Genomic DNA, 16,785 nt, shown 5'->3' with positions numbered 1-16,785 from the left:
TTATGTTTTTAATATAAAACTCACATGCATGGTTCTTCTTTATGTTATTTTTACTGTTTACAAATAGAGCTGGGCAAATTATTCATAAATTTTGATTCGATTTGTTATCCGTTTTGATTCGAACCGAAAAATCCGGATATCCGTAACTCTACGAAGCAAATCAAATACTAGAATGCAATATCCGTAAAAAAAAAACAAATCACAAATATCAATATTTATAGAAGCGTATATCCAATTTTATTCGTTATATGCATATATATATATATATATATTTAAAGAATTATATATAAGTTATATATTATAGTTTATATAAATTTTACAATATTTTTGTTTTTAAATAATTTTATTTTAAGAATTTTATTTTTCATGTATTATTTTGAAAAAAATGTCATTTAATATTAATTAACAGTATCTTTATATATTTATCAATCATCTTTATATACTTTTATATACACATACATATGCATATTGACTTGAGCACCTTATAACTAATTATTTATCACAACTGAAATATCTAATTTTTTAGAAGTTAAAATATTATTTTTCTTAATGCTTCTTTCACTATCAACCAAATTGTAGTAAAATGATTTGTCTTGATAATTTTTTTTTTTAACTATTCGTTTAGAAACTATAATATGAAACCATTGGTTTGACATCATGACTATCTAAGATTCATAATATGAAAACAAACAAATAATAGTAATTTTTTATTATCACAGGAAAAAAATCAAAAACATCAAACATTTTTACCGAACAAACCAAATAAATATTGATTTAAAATAATAATTATATTTTAGGAGATAAAAAACCAAAAAACAACCTAAAACCGAACAGATGTCCATATTAAACAGATTAATGTCTCCTTATTAAAAATAACGAAACTAATAATCACATTCCGCGCAAGGCGCAGATTGTTACCTAGTTATAAAGTATTCATGAAAACTAACTTCCAATTCTTATGTGAAAGTCTATCAACTTTCTACACTTGAAAAAGTCACTGGAAATCTTTGGGAATTTCATCCTAGGACGTTGTTCTCCAATCAACTTATGCGCCATGTCTAAGTTTTTGTGGGCCACAACTCCCAAGTTCCAAACTCAACACTATTAAGAAAAGCACTCATATATGAGTATAAGTAATCAAATCAATCCAAAAACTTTGTTTAAATGTTCAAATTTTATAAAAAAAGTGATCATATTTATTCAGTTACGTATTCATTTTGGCTTTGGTTAGTTAAGTTGGTGAAGATGAGATGATTCGTTCCCTACTACTTCTATCAACTTCCAAACATTTCTCAATCATATTATTTTGTAATTGCTTTTGGTCTGCCAACTAATATTTTAGTATGGTAACAATATTGTATTGGTTAGGTCCCCCATTACTCTCCTTCTTCCTCTCTTTGTATATGAGAATTCGGCCAAAAAAAACCAACTTTGCACGAATTGCCAAAAGAAACATAAACTTTTGGGCTGACCAAAAAAACACCAAATTTTCATTGACTTTAGAATTAATTAACAATGTTTTCGCTGACTTGCCAATTTAACACGCCGTCAACAAATTTAACAGAAATATTTGACGTCGTTTATTGTTGGCGTTAAGTGAAACGACATCGTTTTCAAATGATGTAAAACGACGTCGTTTTACATGATTTGAAATTAAAAATATGTAGACCCCTGGATTCGAACCCAGGTTGGTTGGTCAAATGGCAAAGTATTTTACCACTGGGTCACTGGCACTTTCAATGTACTTATTAACATGTTTACTTTTATTTGGTACATATTAAATATAAAAAATTCTCTAAAAACTTAATAAGATCTTTAAAATTCTAAAAAAAATAAAAAAATAAAGAAAATTTTTATAAAATTAATTTAGAAATTAAAATTAAAAATAAAATTTTATTTTTCTTTATAAAAAATAAAACTCTTCCAAAATTTTCTAAAAACTTAAAAAGAACTTTAAAATTCCAAAAAATTGAAAAAATAAAGAATTTTTTTATAAAATTAATTTTGAAATTAAAATAGAAAATAAAATTTTATTTGATTTTTTCTTTTCAATTCGTGAAAAGTTCGTGTTTTTTTGAAAAGAAAAAATAAAATTTTATTTTCTATATTAATTTCAAAATTAATTTTATAAAAAAATTCTATTTTAATTTTAAATTTAATTTTATAAAAAATTTCTTTATTTTTTCAATTTTTTGGAATTTTAAAGATCTTTTTAAGTTTTTAGAAAATTTTGGAAGAGTATTTATTTTTTAAAAAGAAAAATAAAATTTTGTTTTTAATTTTAATTTCTAAATTAATTTTATAAAAATCTTCTTAATTTTTTTTAATTGTTTTTGGAATTTTAAAGATCTATTAAGTTTTTAGAAAAAAATTTATATTTAATATGTACCAAATAAAAGTTAACATGTTAGTAAGTACATTGAAAATGTCAGTAGCCCAGTGGTAAAATACCTTGTCATTTGACCAACCAACCTGGGTTCGAATCCAGGGGTCTACATATTTTTAATTTCAAATCATGTAAAACGACGTCGTTTCACTAAACGCCAACAATAAACGACGTCAAATATTTCTGTTAAATTTGTTGACGGCGTGCTAAATTGGCAAGTCAGTGAAAATATTGTTAATTAATTCAAAAGTCAATGAAAGTTTGGTGTTTTTTTGGTTAGCCCAAAAATTCATGTTTCTTTTGGCAATTCGTGCAAAATTGAGGTTTTTTTTGGCCGAATTCTCCTTTGTATTTGCCTTTTGTTTCATGGATAAAACTCTTATTTCGAGTTTACAAAAAAATATACTCTTACTTCTTTTTTTTTTGTTTAAAGCAGTGATTAACCACCCCTTTAATAATCGACTTATTAACCCAAATCTTTTCTATAGATCAATAAAAATTAAAAACAATCTGCGTTAGGATCATCGTTTTTATTACCGTTGGATAAGCCAATGAAAATCGAGTCCATGAGGCCTAGAGTTTAGTGTCATATAGACTAATTAATTAATAAAACTTTCGTAAATGTAATCATGTGCAAGCTTTATTGATCGAAAGTTCCGACGTGTTGATAGGAAGATTCATATTGCAAAGTGTTTTGGTTAATCCAACTCAATGTGGCCACATTGAAATCCATAAGATTCCTTTTTCGTGCTTGATTTAAGCTGTAGTTAACTAATGCTTATTTTTATTAACAAATCTTATATTTTTATGAATATATAAAATTTATTTATCGAAAAATAATTTATAAATTAGGTTTAAAATGGTTTTTAAAAACTGGACTTACGTGTTTACATTTAAAAAACAGAGTATAGAACTTAATCAAAATTAGGTCTGCGTATTTTATCCGGACCCGAAAATTCGAACAGAACAGACCCGAAATCAAACAAAAAATTTACAAGTACATAATAGATTCAAAATTATTTTACGCGGAAAAACCGGAATCGAAAAGAATCGATATCAACCCAAAAAGAAGCAAAAGATGCATATTTAAGATGAATGTGATCTCTAGCCTTTTGCTTCTTTTGCATCATTGGTGCCTTATTGCATTTCTTTCTCTGTATTACGTTCTTTTCCCAACATCTTGCAATATGCTAAATTAAATATGAATGCCGATTCAAACTTTATGTCGATCCTACTTAAATTTATATGAAATGAATAATGTTAATAAAATGAATTTATAGATATCCTTTCTTAAGGATTTTTTTTTGCTTTGAAACTAGATTATTGTATCACTTGCACACAGTCAACAGAAAAACTACTAAACTATCTTTCTTGGTTATTTGATCAAAAATAATAATATATATACTGTATATATATAGTATTTGCATTTATTATTTATAAAATAATTCGCTTACGAAAATTTTAAAAAAAAATCTATCTAAATACTAATCAGTTGATCATCCAATACATGAATACAGTTTCCAGATTACTATTTTCATTTGCTCTCTCTGCTCAACAAAACTTGTGGCTGGTGACTCAACGAAAAAAACTGTTTTCTTTCATTTGCTCCGAGCTCAGCATCTCAACAATCATTTCTAAACTGTTCTTGAATTAAAATTTATTAACAAACGTGCATGTGCCAAATAAATATCAATCAGAATTGTTGCTTCAAAATTCTGGTATGCGTTTTCCATTGTTAGCAGTTGTATTAGAAGATTAATACATTTTTAGCAGTAAAGAGAATTAGCAAACAAAATAGAAATAAAATTTTAATAAATTGCAAGACAGAATTCACGGACATAGTTAGTGGTGAAAATGGGAAAAGGAGGATTGGTAAAGGGCACAAATGAATAACGAGTGTTCACTTCTAGTGTGGAGAGGTTGAGAGATCCATTCTCTAGTTGTTATTAGATATGGACAAAACACAGTCATCTACATTCTGTATTTTATGTTATTTTGTTCAAAACAGAAGATTAAAAAATGTAACTCCTTTTAAATATTGTATCTTACCAAAATCTTCAATGTCATTTATATATTCAATTTTTAAAATCGGCTGTCTAGGCATTTAGGCATCTTTCTAGGCACTTCAACATCTATCTAACGTTTAAAACTATCTAGATGCTATTATCTCTTCAAATCGATTAACAAAAATCCTTGTCTAGATATCTAACTAGATGTTGATGAATGTTTTTATAATTGTACTTTATTTCTTCTTTAGAAAGTAGAAAAATATAGAAAACATAGTTTTTAATACAATAGAGCAAAATCTTGGAAATCCTATATTTTAGATTTCAGTAGTTAAAATAAAAAATAAGCAATGGTACAAAAATAGGTCTCTACTAATTGGCTAGATACGACTTTGTTTAAACACCCAAATAACACTTAATACTTTTTAATAATGTGCATATCTAACAACGTTAGTCAAATATAAAACGGTTTCTTAGAAGGTAATTTTGTATACTTAAAACATTTGTGTCTTATTGAGTCAAAGTATGTGGGCTTACTTACCTAAATTAGAAGGCATGACCCAACCATTAATAAACAAACCTTATAAAGTAAAATAGTTCAAATATATTTGACAAAATTTAGTCAAGAATTTACAAGCATTTATGAGATTGAGATACATGTTTCTTTAGTCATCTGCACTCTTAATTAGCTTATATATATTAGATTAGTTTCCTTTTTTCTTCCAAGTCAAGATTTTGAAACAATTACAATAACTGGGTCAAATTTATTGCATTTACACATTTGTTAAAAAGTAAGAAAATTTATATGCAAGAGATTTGATGTATTTGTTAAACCTAGTAATTTTAAATCTTGGTTTCATGTAATTTGGGTTAAGTAAACGATTAAGAGCATATATTGGTCTTTTTATATAAAAAATAATAGCATGTATAGGTCATAGCCACAAAACAAAAGTTGTGGAACAGTGCGATTGTACTAATTCTAATTAGAACATTTCTTATATATGGACATATCATTAATTAGATAAACGTGAAGTCCCCCCCCCCCCCCCCCCAAAAAAAAAAAAAAAAGCTCTATGATATTCCGCAATATAACATAAGCTGGGTACCTTGAGTTGCTTATAGCTGATCTTTTCTTATCATTTTGTAGAGAGAGGGGGAGAGACGAGAGAGGGAGTAAAAATGGTGGGGCAATGGGGGAAAGAAGATGATGAAAACGTGGTGATCAGATGCTACAATGATCTCAGGGACATAATTCAAATGGAATGGGTGGAGAAAAGTTGTGAGATTGGTAACGACCAAACTTTTCTCTTCACAGATACTTTAGGGGATCCCTTGTGCAGAATTCGGAATACTCCTCTCTCCACCATGCTGGTTAATTTCTCTCTACTTTCCTCTCTCGGTTTCCTATTCTTCTCTTTGTTATTTTTGGTATGGAGATATATATATATAGTTCGTTTTTCTTTTGTATTTTAAATATAAAATTTTGATGAAGAAAAAAAGATGACCTTAAACTCTAATAACATAGGTTTGCGAATAATATTTTTTTTTTCTTTTCAAAATGTCATTTTGGTATTATATTTTCAAAAAATATTATTCTAAGAGTTCGTAATTTTAAATTATTTTTAAGTTCTTATCAAATGAATTATATTTCATAGATAGATTAGGTAATGAAGTGCTCCTTAAAATAATAAATGATGTATTAGTAATTAAATATGAAATTGTATTCAACCAAAAAATTGTTTGTTTTATCTTTTTTTGGTCATCATTGTTTGTTATATCGTAGTATATCCTTTTGAAGTAACAAAACAATAAAAATGTTGAATGCTTTTTACAAGTAGCCTAGCTACTCTTCAGTCTTAAATATGTGTAACAATTCTGGTGGCGAACCAAATATATATAGAGATAAGGACTACCTGACATAAAGATAACTATTTATATTGTAATTATCCTTAGTACTAATTCCCTAAAGGCTAAAGGTTAGGGGCTCCTAGTTATATATAAACACCATCACGTACATGAATATACACGACAGTTTTACATTCTATTTATCGTACTTCTTATTTAACTCGTGTAAAAACGTTAAAACAACATTTGTGTCAATATATGTTAACACAATTTCAAATAATTAGTAAACCATTTGTATTGATATAAATTATCATTAATGTACATTATTTAATAGGTGGCAGATGTTGGGACCAAGCTGGTTGGTTGCATACAAGGTTCAGTGAAGCCAGTTAAGTTTCATGATAAGTCAGTGAATGTGGGTTACGTTCTTGGTCTCAGAGTCGTGCCGCCTTATCGACGCTGTGGCATTGGTTCGATTCTGGTTCAAAATCTTGAAGAATGGTTCGTGTCACACAATGTTGACTATGCTTACATGGCCACCCAAAAGGACAATGATGCCTCTCTCGGTCTCTTCGTGGGAACACTTGGCTATACCGTCTTCAGAAACCCGGCAATTCTGGTCAATCCAGTAAACCCCGGTCGGAATTTGAAATTGCCTTCTGATATCGGAATAAGGAAGCTAAAGGTGATTTTACTACCCATTCATTAGTTTTAAAAGGCTACTTATGTGAATTATTTCTTAAAATATTATAACTATATCATAAGATATTTAAACCTATATTCACAAAATATAGAACCCTTTATAATATATATTGAGTTCGTTTTGAAACGTAGAATATGTACAAACACTAAGAATTAGTTATATGGAAAATAAATATATCACATATAAACACATTAATTCGTTTTAATATATCACATATAAACACATTTTATATGAAAATGCTAGGAAAATTAGTTTACGGTTGTTCATATGTATATAATATCATCACTTAAATGTGATAGCTTAAGCAACCACATCACAAGATTGTATATAGCATAAAATGAAGTAAAGTTATAAAGTAGGCTCACATGGAAAAAGATTAACATTAATATTTATTCTTTTGAGTAGGTGGAAGAAGCTGCATCATGGTATCGGACACACGTTGCACCAACGACAGATTTTTTCCCGGATGACATAGACCAAATCTTGCGGAACAAGTTAAGCATGGGGACATGGGTGGCTTATTACAACAACAACGACAAAATCGACAGTTGGGCAATTCTTAGTGTATGGAACAGTAGCAAAGTATTCAAACTTAGAATCGGGAAAGCTCCTTTGAGCTATCTGCTTCTTACCAAAGTTTGCAACCTTGTCGGAAGATTCTTGATGTTATTGGGCTTAACGGCATTACCTGATCTGTTTAATACGTTTGGTTTTTATTTCCTTTACGGTGTTCACGCGGAAGGTCCGTTATGTGGGAATCTCGTTAGGGCTTTGTGTGACCACGTTAATAACATGGCTGCCTCAGATGACGGTGGCGCGTGTAAGGTCGTAGTGGTAGAAGTCGACGGAGAAAGTAATGGTGGTGATCTCATAAGATGTGTTCCGCATTGGAAAATGCTTTCGTGTGACGATGACACATGGTGCATCAAACCGTTGAAATGTGAAGAAAAGATGTCTGACTTGGGTGAATTTGACGATATGTTCTGGAAATCAAAATCGGGGACACTCTTTGTGGATCCAAGAGATGTGTAGCTAATCTAGCTAGGGAAACTGGTTGCATGCATGTTTGGCTGATAACTTACCGAATATAAAAATATGCAAAATTAATGACATGATATTAATGATGCAACTCCATGACTGACTTGGGTGAATTTATTTTTGTTAATTATATTGTTCCCGTAATAGTCATTGACCCAATCCTAATCGTGAGACTACATTTAATTAAGAAATCGCATTGCCAAGTGATGATGTCTTCAACCAAATCCTAAACGCTTGAGTGTCAACCGGTAAATACCCAACAGTCAAACCGTACAATTCAAGGGTCATCTATGAACAAACCATCGACCTACAAAACGTTAAGATCATTACTATATGACATTTTGTGTGGTTTGAGTTCTTGCATTTTGTTTGGCGCATGACATAGAGAGAGAAATGGACCCTACACATAGTTAATTATTCATTTATGAATGATAGTTTAGGACCTTTAGGTAAATCATCGTTCTCCATATAAATCTTTTCTAAACAAATTCCTCAAGTAGGTGCCACCATTTGTTGTCCCTGGCAATCTTCCGATCTAGTTTGAGAGCTATAAAGTAGTTAAAGAATAGTCATTTTCATTATGATTTTTTATTTAATGAATACATTTTGTTTTGAATGATATGGTGATTACAAATTTGTAATGATGATATCTCAATATTGTACGAAAATTAATACCAAGGGATTGGCCGTGCCGCCAGTTATGTGGTCCTTTATGTTCCCTCTTATTAAGTTTCAAACCTGATCTTTTATTGATGAGCCGTCCTCTAATTTCAAGATAGATGTAACTCATTTCCTCATAAGTCGAATTACTCCATGTGATATTCATATGGCTCGCACAAATCTGTAAACATTTACATTCATGTGTGTTTAGTCTTACCGGCTTGAGTGATCGAACTATTTGAAGTTTCTTGTTTTCTTTTTTTGCCAATATGTAGTGGTATTTAACAACATGTTTATACAGCCAAATTTAGTGCATGCTACCAGCTGAGTAAAGTAAACCATATCTCAATATGAAAAAGTTAAAACGGTGGGTACTCAACTGTTATCTTTTGGACTATGTATTTAATCATGGCATAGTATAATCAATCGTTTTTTATTTGACTTCATATTATCTACCATTTGCTTAAATTTTCATTTTCTAGCGACCCAATATCATATGCATAAAGATAACGACAAATATTAGTACTCAAAATGTGTATATTTTAAATGAAATCATGAATTTAATAAATGGAGCTGAAACAAAAACAAAAACAAAAATGTTGAAACAGAATTCAATGGGACTGAATTTGAATTACATGCATGTGGTGTATCTCAGTATGGTTGTTTCTTTTAAGACTTGCATAAACGTCGAGATGCTCAACCACGGGAGCTTAATGCAGATAGGAGGTCCGGCCAATTCAAAGATCTTGTAACCTGTCATACTATTTCGCACTTTAAAGGTGTTATCAAACATTTTCTGTAACCATAACTGCTGTTTAAAGACTTAAGAGTCGCCGATCTGTTTCCGAAAGCATTCATATAATATCCATATATACTTTCTTCGTTTCGTTAGCTGAAGATATATCCTACTTGAGTCGTAGATTCTTCTAACCAAATCAAATCAGACCAATTTCCTTCATCTTTTCTTTTCCTGGGGTAACTCAGCATCTACCTATGAATAGGAGAAATCTTGATTTGTTTTTATGTTATAAATTAGTTATAACTTATAACTATTTAGTTCACTTTATTGATAATTTGCTTTACATGTTAGGAACATGTCAACTTCGTTAGCTAGCCATCTAATACAATCTTACTGTCTTGATAACATATCTAAGGAAGATGATGATTAACCAATAGACACAAATCAATAATTTTCACCCAATCGCCCACTTTTGTTTGTATGGGAAGCTTCAAATCAATAGTCATAATCTGAATACCCTAGAAGGATAATACACTCCTACAGTTAGGTGTTGATGTACTCTTGCCGAACAAGGAAGCTGAGTGTGCTTTATATGCCCTTCTTTCTGCGCAAGTCGAAGCAATTATTGGTTCATTTTTCTCATTTTGATTTTATTTATAAAATAGTTTTGGACTTGAACAGATAATAAGTGCGTTCTTTAGATAACTTTTAAGTTATATGTGATGTAAATATAGGTGGACTGAAGAATTACCAAAAATTCACGTACGCTACACAATATTTAGATATATTAAGTTGCGATCGTTTTTACAATGTGAGAATCATACACCATAAAATTAGTTACAAAATCTTGTTTTACATTGTTAAAAGGTAATGATCTAATGGTTTATGTGAATAATCAAACAAATATTTTAACCAACTAAGAACATGTGGCCTAATGCTATATTCGAATGGGTGGAGTACTTGCCGTGTGGGTTTAGACCATGGATCAACAAGTTTTACTATTTGTAAAAAAGGTTGTGGTGTTTTAACCATTGTAGACATTTACATTAATTATACTAGGCTTTCAACATACATCAGGATTAGCTCCGATTTCAGACCGGCGAGATCAACCTTGGTTAGTATATCATTAAGCATTTGATCGCTGCACTTTCGTTTCACCAGGTTTTAAAGGTATTAGGCCGTAGTGGCTGCATCGCTCATGTTAGTTTCTTTCTTTAGTTTTTTTGTCATCAACAACTTATTCACGCACACTTAGAAACACATATGACCCAAACCATTAGATTACAAGCAACAAACCAACTTTTTACTTCCTTCGATTCACGAAGACTGTCATTATAACATTTTATACACAGATTAAAAAAATTAAAATATATTTATGGTTTTATTTATACACATATTTAACTAATAGGAGAAAAAAACAAATAGTATTTGAGATAATTAAATTTACGATAAGATCAATGTATTTTGAAATTAATATTAAACTTAAAGTAAATACAAATTGCATTAAAAAAATTAAAATGACACTCTGGTTTAAATTGTTAGAGGTACATTAAAGATACATTATTGTTTTGATTATGACTTTAATATAACCTCAATAAAGTAGGAATCTATTTTTGCTTTAGTTCAGACACGAATTGATGATACCCATTGGGCTTAAAGTTCAAACTAATAGGTTAGGAAGAAGAGGCTCATGACAAAAGACTGGGGTCAGGGCCCATAATAACTCGGATAGGGTCTAGGGACAAGTAATCTCAAATGCCGCGGTCGTTCTTCTTTAATATGTTCTCCAAGTTGTCTTCCTCTTCCGAGAATCTATAATATAATGAGGTAGTTGCCACGTTCCTGAGTCGCCACGTCAGCATGGTAAGGGATCACACTTTTAAAAAGTGGAAAAAAGTGTCAAGCATATGGCTCGAACCCGGGTTTTTGAGTTATAAACACCAACATTTATACCACTAAACTAAAAGATACTTTGTACAATGATGACCGAAACTAATATATATTTATGAAGTTCGGAAACTTTTGCTTCTTCGGTTTTTTCTGTGGGACACACAATTAATTTTTTTTTATCTAATAATTTAATAAATATTTTATAACTCACGTTTTCAAATGGGATTCGTTAAAAAAATGCCCAATAGACCTCTTTAGTCTGTAAGCGTTCTCTTCAATGGAAGTTTAGGGCTTTCAATTTTTAATCATCGGTTCATGACTCATCTAAGAAACACAGATTGACTCTTTGAGTTCCATGAATCAGTTTATCTTCTTTAGTCTCTACATCTCCTCATCTTTAATAAATTCATCATCAGTTCTTTTATTTTGCCTGATAAATCATGATTGTGTGGTTTTAATTTTCTTTGGTCATCCATTACTTGCACCCTTTGATCTAACCAAGAAGAAGAAGAAGACATTTGTCGTTCATGATGCCATCGAGGACTCAGCTGAGTCACACGTGAGACATACTATCTGTTGCCTGATTGTTCAAGAAGAGTTTATGTGTTGTGAAACATATCTGTTTCTTTTCATCAGTTGCTTTGTTTAATCTTTTTTCCTGCAAATAATGATGACTTTGACAGTTCATTTACGGGAGCCAAGAAGTAAAAGAAGAAGAGGCCAGTGAGTGTTTGACATTTTCTGTCTTCCTGAGTTTTTTTTTCATTCATTAAACTTGGATTTTGAAGATTATGTGCCTCACATTCTTTTTATTTTGATGGTTGTTAGGTTGAATGAAGATCATTGAATAAAGAAAATGTCAATGCTCCAGAAAATTTGGAGGGTACTTTATAAATCTTTCTCTCATAATTCTAGCGACATAAATTTGAACCTTACAGAGGGTATATTACAGAGCATCATAATGACGAGGAAGAGGTGGAGGGAATTGATCTGCACCAGCAATGTTACCCGTGGGAGGGAAGTGACATGGATTACTTATACGACGAGGTAAGCATATCATTAGATGGTTTGCGGTCCATCTTTGAGAGCCGTCGATTGTAAGTGTCTATCGTTTTGAAGTTGAACGGCACTCAGATGTAAAGAATTACTAATCACAAATACCTTACTAGCAGAGTTCTTTTGCACAGTTATTGTCAATGGAATTAACACTTGAAATTGATGGTGCTATATTTCACGTTCCAAATGCTAACACAAGCTCCAATGTTGATTCTCAGCTTTAACATGCCAAAATCACAATGCAGTGGGTGTTGTAAGGTAATTCAGTAGGCACAAATGTTCGGTTGAAAAAAAATTATAAACTGTATTTATGCATCAAACTTATCATCCGTAACATAATAATATGCTTTTTCTGTGCTAGGAACCGTTTGTAAATAAATGTCTCGGATGTATATGACTGCTGAGTTTGTTGCTTTTGACAGTGAAATCACTAAGCTTGCAATGTGTCAGGACAACAAAAGCATCTCAGCTGATGGTTAGCTTTACAATTTCATTGGTTTCTTTTTCCTATTATGTTGGATGGATTATTTTAGATAACAAATATCGCAACAGAGCGCTGGCAATAACTCTAATAGATTTATATATACATTTAGAATTGGAAGTTTGGTGAGAACAGGAACAAGTGCCTCTGTTACGTTATTGGACAGTTATACGCCATTTCAAAAGAATTGGTTTCTTATATTTCCCATAATCAGAGATTTTAATTGTTTTGTCTACTTTGCATTCATACCTCATTCTCCATCTAACTTCTCGGTGCTACTATATAATGATCAAGTCATTTTCTGCACAAATAGGCAAGTGGGGATGTTACGTTGGGTGCTTGGTTTATTGGGCTTGGCTATACAGAGTCTGTTGTGACTCTAAAACTTTTACCTCATTTAACATTGATTTTGGTTCTTGGGAGAATTGCAGATTGTGAATGAAAGGCACAAGCAGGGAAAATATGTGTAGCTGCGTTCGACTCGACATGTAGCGGTATCTGCAGATCCGCCGATCCCATTGTGGAGGTTAACATGCAATGTGTTGACCTAGAAATCATTATTTGGAAGCTACATTTCGAGGCATTTCCTCAACATATAAATAGACCATAGACAGAGTTTGATATTTATAATACTCAGTGATCATAGAATCTGTAGAAAACAGTCATTTTGCATGTTCTATATGGAACCAAGAGATATATCCTTTGTATGATGATTGTATTATGATAGTTACTAACATAGGAGATGACTAGAGAAAGAGAAATGAATATGAATCTCTTATATGGGTAGCTTTTGTAAATACATTTGGGTTTATTAACAGTTGTGACAAGCAATTATGTTTATAGTAAAGGAAACCCGTCGCAGCGTCAATAACAAATGCGACTGTTTTTTGGTTGTTTGGGATTGAAATAGCTTATGAGTTTTCTAAATCAATATAATTGATTTGACTAAAACTATCTTGGATAACAAAAAGAAGGATTGCAAGTTTAATAACTTCTACTTTAGACTTAAATTTCAACTAAATTATAATCAGTCTTTTATCCATATCATCTTAGTTATAAACGTAAGAATTTATTAGAATAAATAAACAGTTTTAACAAATATTTAATATGTGATTTAATAAAAAAAGAACACGTAGGATTTTTAGGATTTAAAAAGATTGAAGACAATAGTTAATGAATATGAAAAGAATACGAAGCAGATGATGAAAAATGATTCGAGCAAATTAGTGGCAACATAGAGCTAAACGAGATAAAAATATCAATCAATAAAGAATGAAAGAAGAATGAGCAGGGTTAAATTATTACACAAGCCAAAACTAAGATAAATCAAACGACAGAACGTAAAAACAAATATAAACAAAACAAGAAGAGAGGGTGAAGATAAAATGCATTGAAAAACTGAATGCTATATTAGTAAGCAAGAGGCAAAAAAAATATTAAAATGCAAAATTTCCGCGCCAAGGTGCGGATAACGATATCTAGTGTAAAAAGAGAAAACACAACGGAAGCAAAAAACAATCTGCAACTATTAAAAGAACATGGCCAACAACATCATATGCATAAAGATCTAAGTAGTCAAGTTTAAAATAAAAGGGAAATTATATATTCATGAAGGTCTGGTTTATTGAAGGTTAAAAAAAAAAAACCAAAAAGTCTAGGAAAGAATAAAATGTCCAAATGTATCGAACCAAAATTAAGAAAATCCCATCCACATTCCCTCAAAAGACCATCAAAAATACCTACGGCTCAAGAACGGTGACTTGTTCCCACTCTCCATCAACAGCCTCTTTCCACACCGTCACATTATTATTCCCGTCGGACACAGCCAGCATGTTACCGGTCAACGACCACGAAACACGCCACACCGGAGCCAAAAAGTCCTTGAGAACCTTGCCTTCCCACTGTTCACCTTCTTTCCCCACCGTCCATATAATCACTTTCCCATCTTGCGAGCCACTAGCAATGGTCGACTTAGGGAGACCCAAGTTCGGCGCCCAAGCCACATCCCTGACCCAATCACTGTGCTTCTGCAGAGCCGGGAAGCAATCCATCTTCCACAACCCGTCAGAGAGCTTCCACACTTTCACCGTATTATCACACCCACCGGAAGCCAGCTTGTAAACCGGATCAAGCAAACCAGAGCTGACGAGAGCGCCAGGCACAGTGGAAGGAGCCCACGAGACAGAAGTCACACCAACCGGGTGAGCTTGGTCGATCTTCGCCGTGTCCCAGCCACCATCAGCACGGCCAGTGAAAACCGAAATGTTCCCATCGGACGACCCACAAGCGAAGGAGAGTCCGAGCTCATAAGGAGCCCAAGCGATGGAGTTGACTGAAGATTTGTGGTCAGTGAAGACGTGAGCTTGAGTCCATTGGTTTTGGCTGCCTTCTTTCCAGAGGATGACTTGGCCATCATAGGAGCATGAGGCTAGGATTGATCCAAACTTCGGGTGGGCCCACGCGACTTGCCAGACGGGACCGCGGTGGCCGGTTAATGTAGCTAGGTGCTGAGATCCTCCAGCGTTGACGCCAGTTATCTTGATGGTGCAGTCAGAAGAGGCAGTTGCAACTTTCTTTCCGTAGTAATCCATTTGGACATCGTGGACCATGTCCTCATGACCCGTTTCAATCTTCTGACCCGGCATGTTACTTTCCCTGCTTCTTAAAAAAAGTAAACAATTGAGAGAAGCAGAAACCACAAGAAACTATACAAAGTATCTGACTTGAAATAAATTGAAAAAATGTAAAAAGCTCATCTTGGAGGCTAATAAATAATACATATAATTAACAAACAAACAAACGCAATACGAGTTGGCAAGGAACCTTCCAGTGGAATTGAATCTCAGAGAATGAAGTATAATAACATCTTTCACGTTGATGTTCATATTATTGATGAGCGGAGAATCATATCTCTCACCTCACACATGTAAGCAGCACATTCGATTTAAAATCAAGAAAGATGTAATATGATTGTGAATCGAACGAAGTTTCAACAAATGTAACAGGTCAATTCTCAGCACATTCTAAGATCGAAACTTTCTAATCTAATCGATTCAAACATAAAATCGAAGCTAATAATCGAATCCAAGACAGACATATGGATCCAACATTTGAGAACTAGACAGACGGATCAGGAGGTGAGATCAAACGAAGATCGATCACGCCGAGAAATCAATCACAATCCTAGCTTAGATTTACCCCCGTGGAAACAACTTAGGGAAGAGATAGCGTACCTGAAGGCACGGTCGATGGACTGTGAGACGCGAGAATGCGAGCCGAAGGGGATGATCGACGGAGAAGATAATCGGTTTCTAAGGTGATTAAAGAAAAAAGATCAAACCTGTAACTGTAACCAAGTAATCCAAACCGTTGTCCAGACACTAACCCGATTCGGTTAACTAGTTAAACCGGATGGAGAGTTTTTTGTTTTTAACGTCCGAATTGATAGAGAGATAATAGAAGGTGAAACTTCAAAGAGTGACTGACAAGCGAGTCCGCGTTACGCGCGAGATTTGATGTATCGTTTTTATGAAAGATATAATTTTGTGTAAATTATTTTTATGTTCAGTTGGTGTGATTTTGTTAAGAGATTAGTGTTGTCTACACCAAATTGCAATTATATAACTAAAAATGTCATGGAAGCATTTTCAGTATTGTCACTGATTTAATTTAGAGTTAGAAAATTTTATAATGGTATAATATTCATAACACTCTTCTACATTTATACCATGAACATTATAAATTAAATCAAATGAAATGTTCAAAACAGAATGAGTTTTCAAAAACCATTTTATTTGTTTCTTTTTTGCGAAGGTATTTAATATAGTTGTTTTGGACAATGTTACTAATTGTTATTATTAACAATTGTTGTTAATTACATTGAATAGTTGACTAAAGAGTAATAAATTTCTTTATTATTACTCTTTCTTTCTTTATTTCTTTTGTTTGATGTTTTTAGTGATATTTTCTTATATATTTTGT

General features: G+C 32.1%; 2 protein-coding genes across 4 annotated transcripts; one reads left to right on the top strand and one right to left on the bottom strand.

Annotated features, from left to right (window-relative positions):
• Positions 1-5,471: 5,471 nt before the first annotated feature.
• LOC106434871 (probable N-acetyltransferase HLS1-like) lies at positions 5,472-8,069 on the top strand. The gene is made up of 3 exons (XM_013875720.3): positions 5,472-5,763; positions 6,572-6,922; positions 7,346-8,069. Exons 1-3 carry the CDS (start codon positions 5,572-5,574, stop codon positions 7,970-7,972), a joined length of 1,170 nt encoding a protein of 389 aa, XP_013731174.1. The 5' UTR covers positions 5,472-5,571; the 3' UTR covers positions 7,973-8,069.
• A 6,315-nt stretch (positions 8,070-14,384) lies between these two features.
• Positions 14,385-16,232, bottom strand: LOC106434877 (protein transport protein SEC13 homolog B). 3 transcript variants are annotated; one of them, XM_013875725.3, is made up of 2 exons: positions 16,038-16,232; positions 14,385-15,459 (listed from the first exon to the last, which is right to left on the bottom strand). In XM_013875725.3, exon 2 carries the CDS (start codon positions 15,447-15,449, stop codon positions 14,544-14,546), a length of 906 nt encoding a protein of 301 aa, XP_013731179.1. In that variant the 5' UTR covers positions 15,450-15,459; positions 16,038-16,232; the 3' UTR covers positions 14,385-14,543. The 3 variants fall into 3 exon arrangements, with proteins under 3 accessions (XP_013731179.1, XP_013731181.1, XP_013731180.1); XM_013875727.3 differs by having other exon boundaries at positions 14,385-15,462; positions 16,038-16,185; XM_013875726.3 differs by having other exon boundaries at positions 14,385-15,465; positions 16,038-16,176.
• Between the last annotated feature and the right edge of the window lie 553 nt (positions 16,233-16,785).

The sequence above is a fragment of the Brassica napus genome, chromosome C4 (assembly GCF_020379485.1).
Source record: "Brassica napus cultivar Da-Ae chromosome C4, Da-Ae, whole genome shotgun sequence".
NCBI lineage: Eukaryota > Viridiplantae > Streptophyta > Magnoliopsida > Brassicales > Brassicaceae > Brassica > Brassica napus.
The sequence above is the reverse complement of the archived record's forward strand: the minus strand, read 5'-3'. Positions and strand labels throughout refer to the sequence as shown.

Bases quoted from the DNA above. Each gene is read 5' to 3' on its own strand.
- LOC106434871 (XM_013875720.3), top strand. From the start codon at position 5,572: ATGGTGGGGCAATGGGGGAAAGAAGATGATGAAAACGTGGTGATCAGA. The intron at 5,764-6,571 runs GTTAATTTCTCT...ATTATTTAATAG, and splicing joins CTCCTCTCTCCACCATGCTG to GTGGCAGATGTTGGGACCAA. The intron at 6,923-7,345 runs GTGATTTTACTA...TCTTTTGAGTAG, and splicing joins TCGGAATAAGGAAGCTAAAG to GTGGAAGAAGCTGCATCATG.
- LOC106434877 (XM_013875725.3), bottom strand. From the start codon at position 15,449: ATGCCGGGTCAGAAGATTGAAACGGGTCATGAGGACATGGTCCACGAT.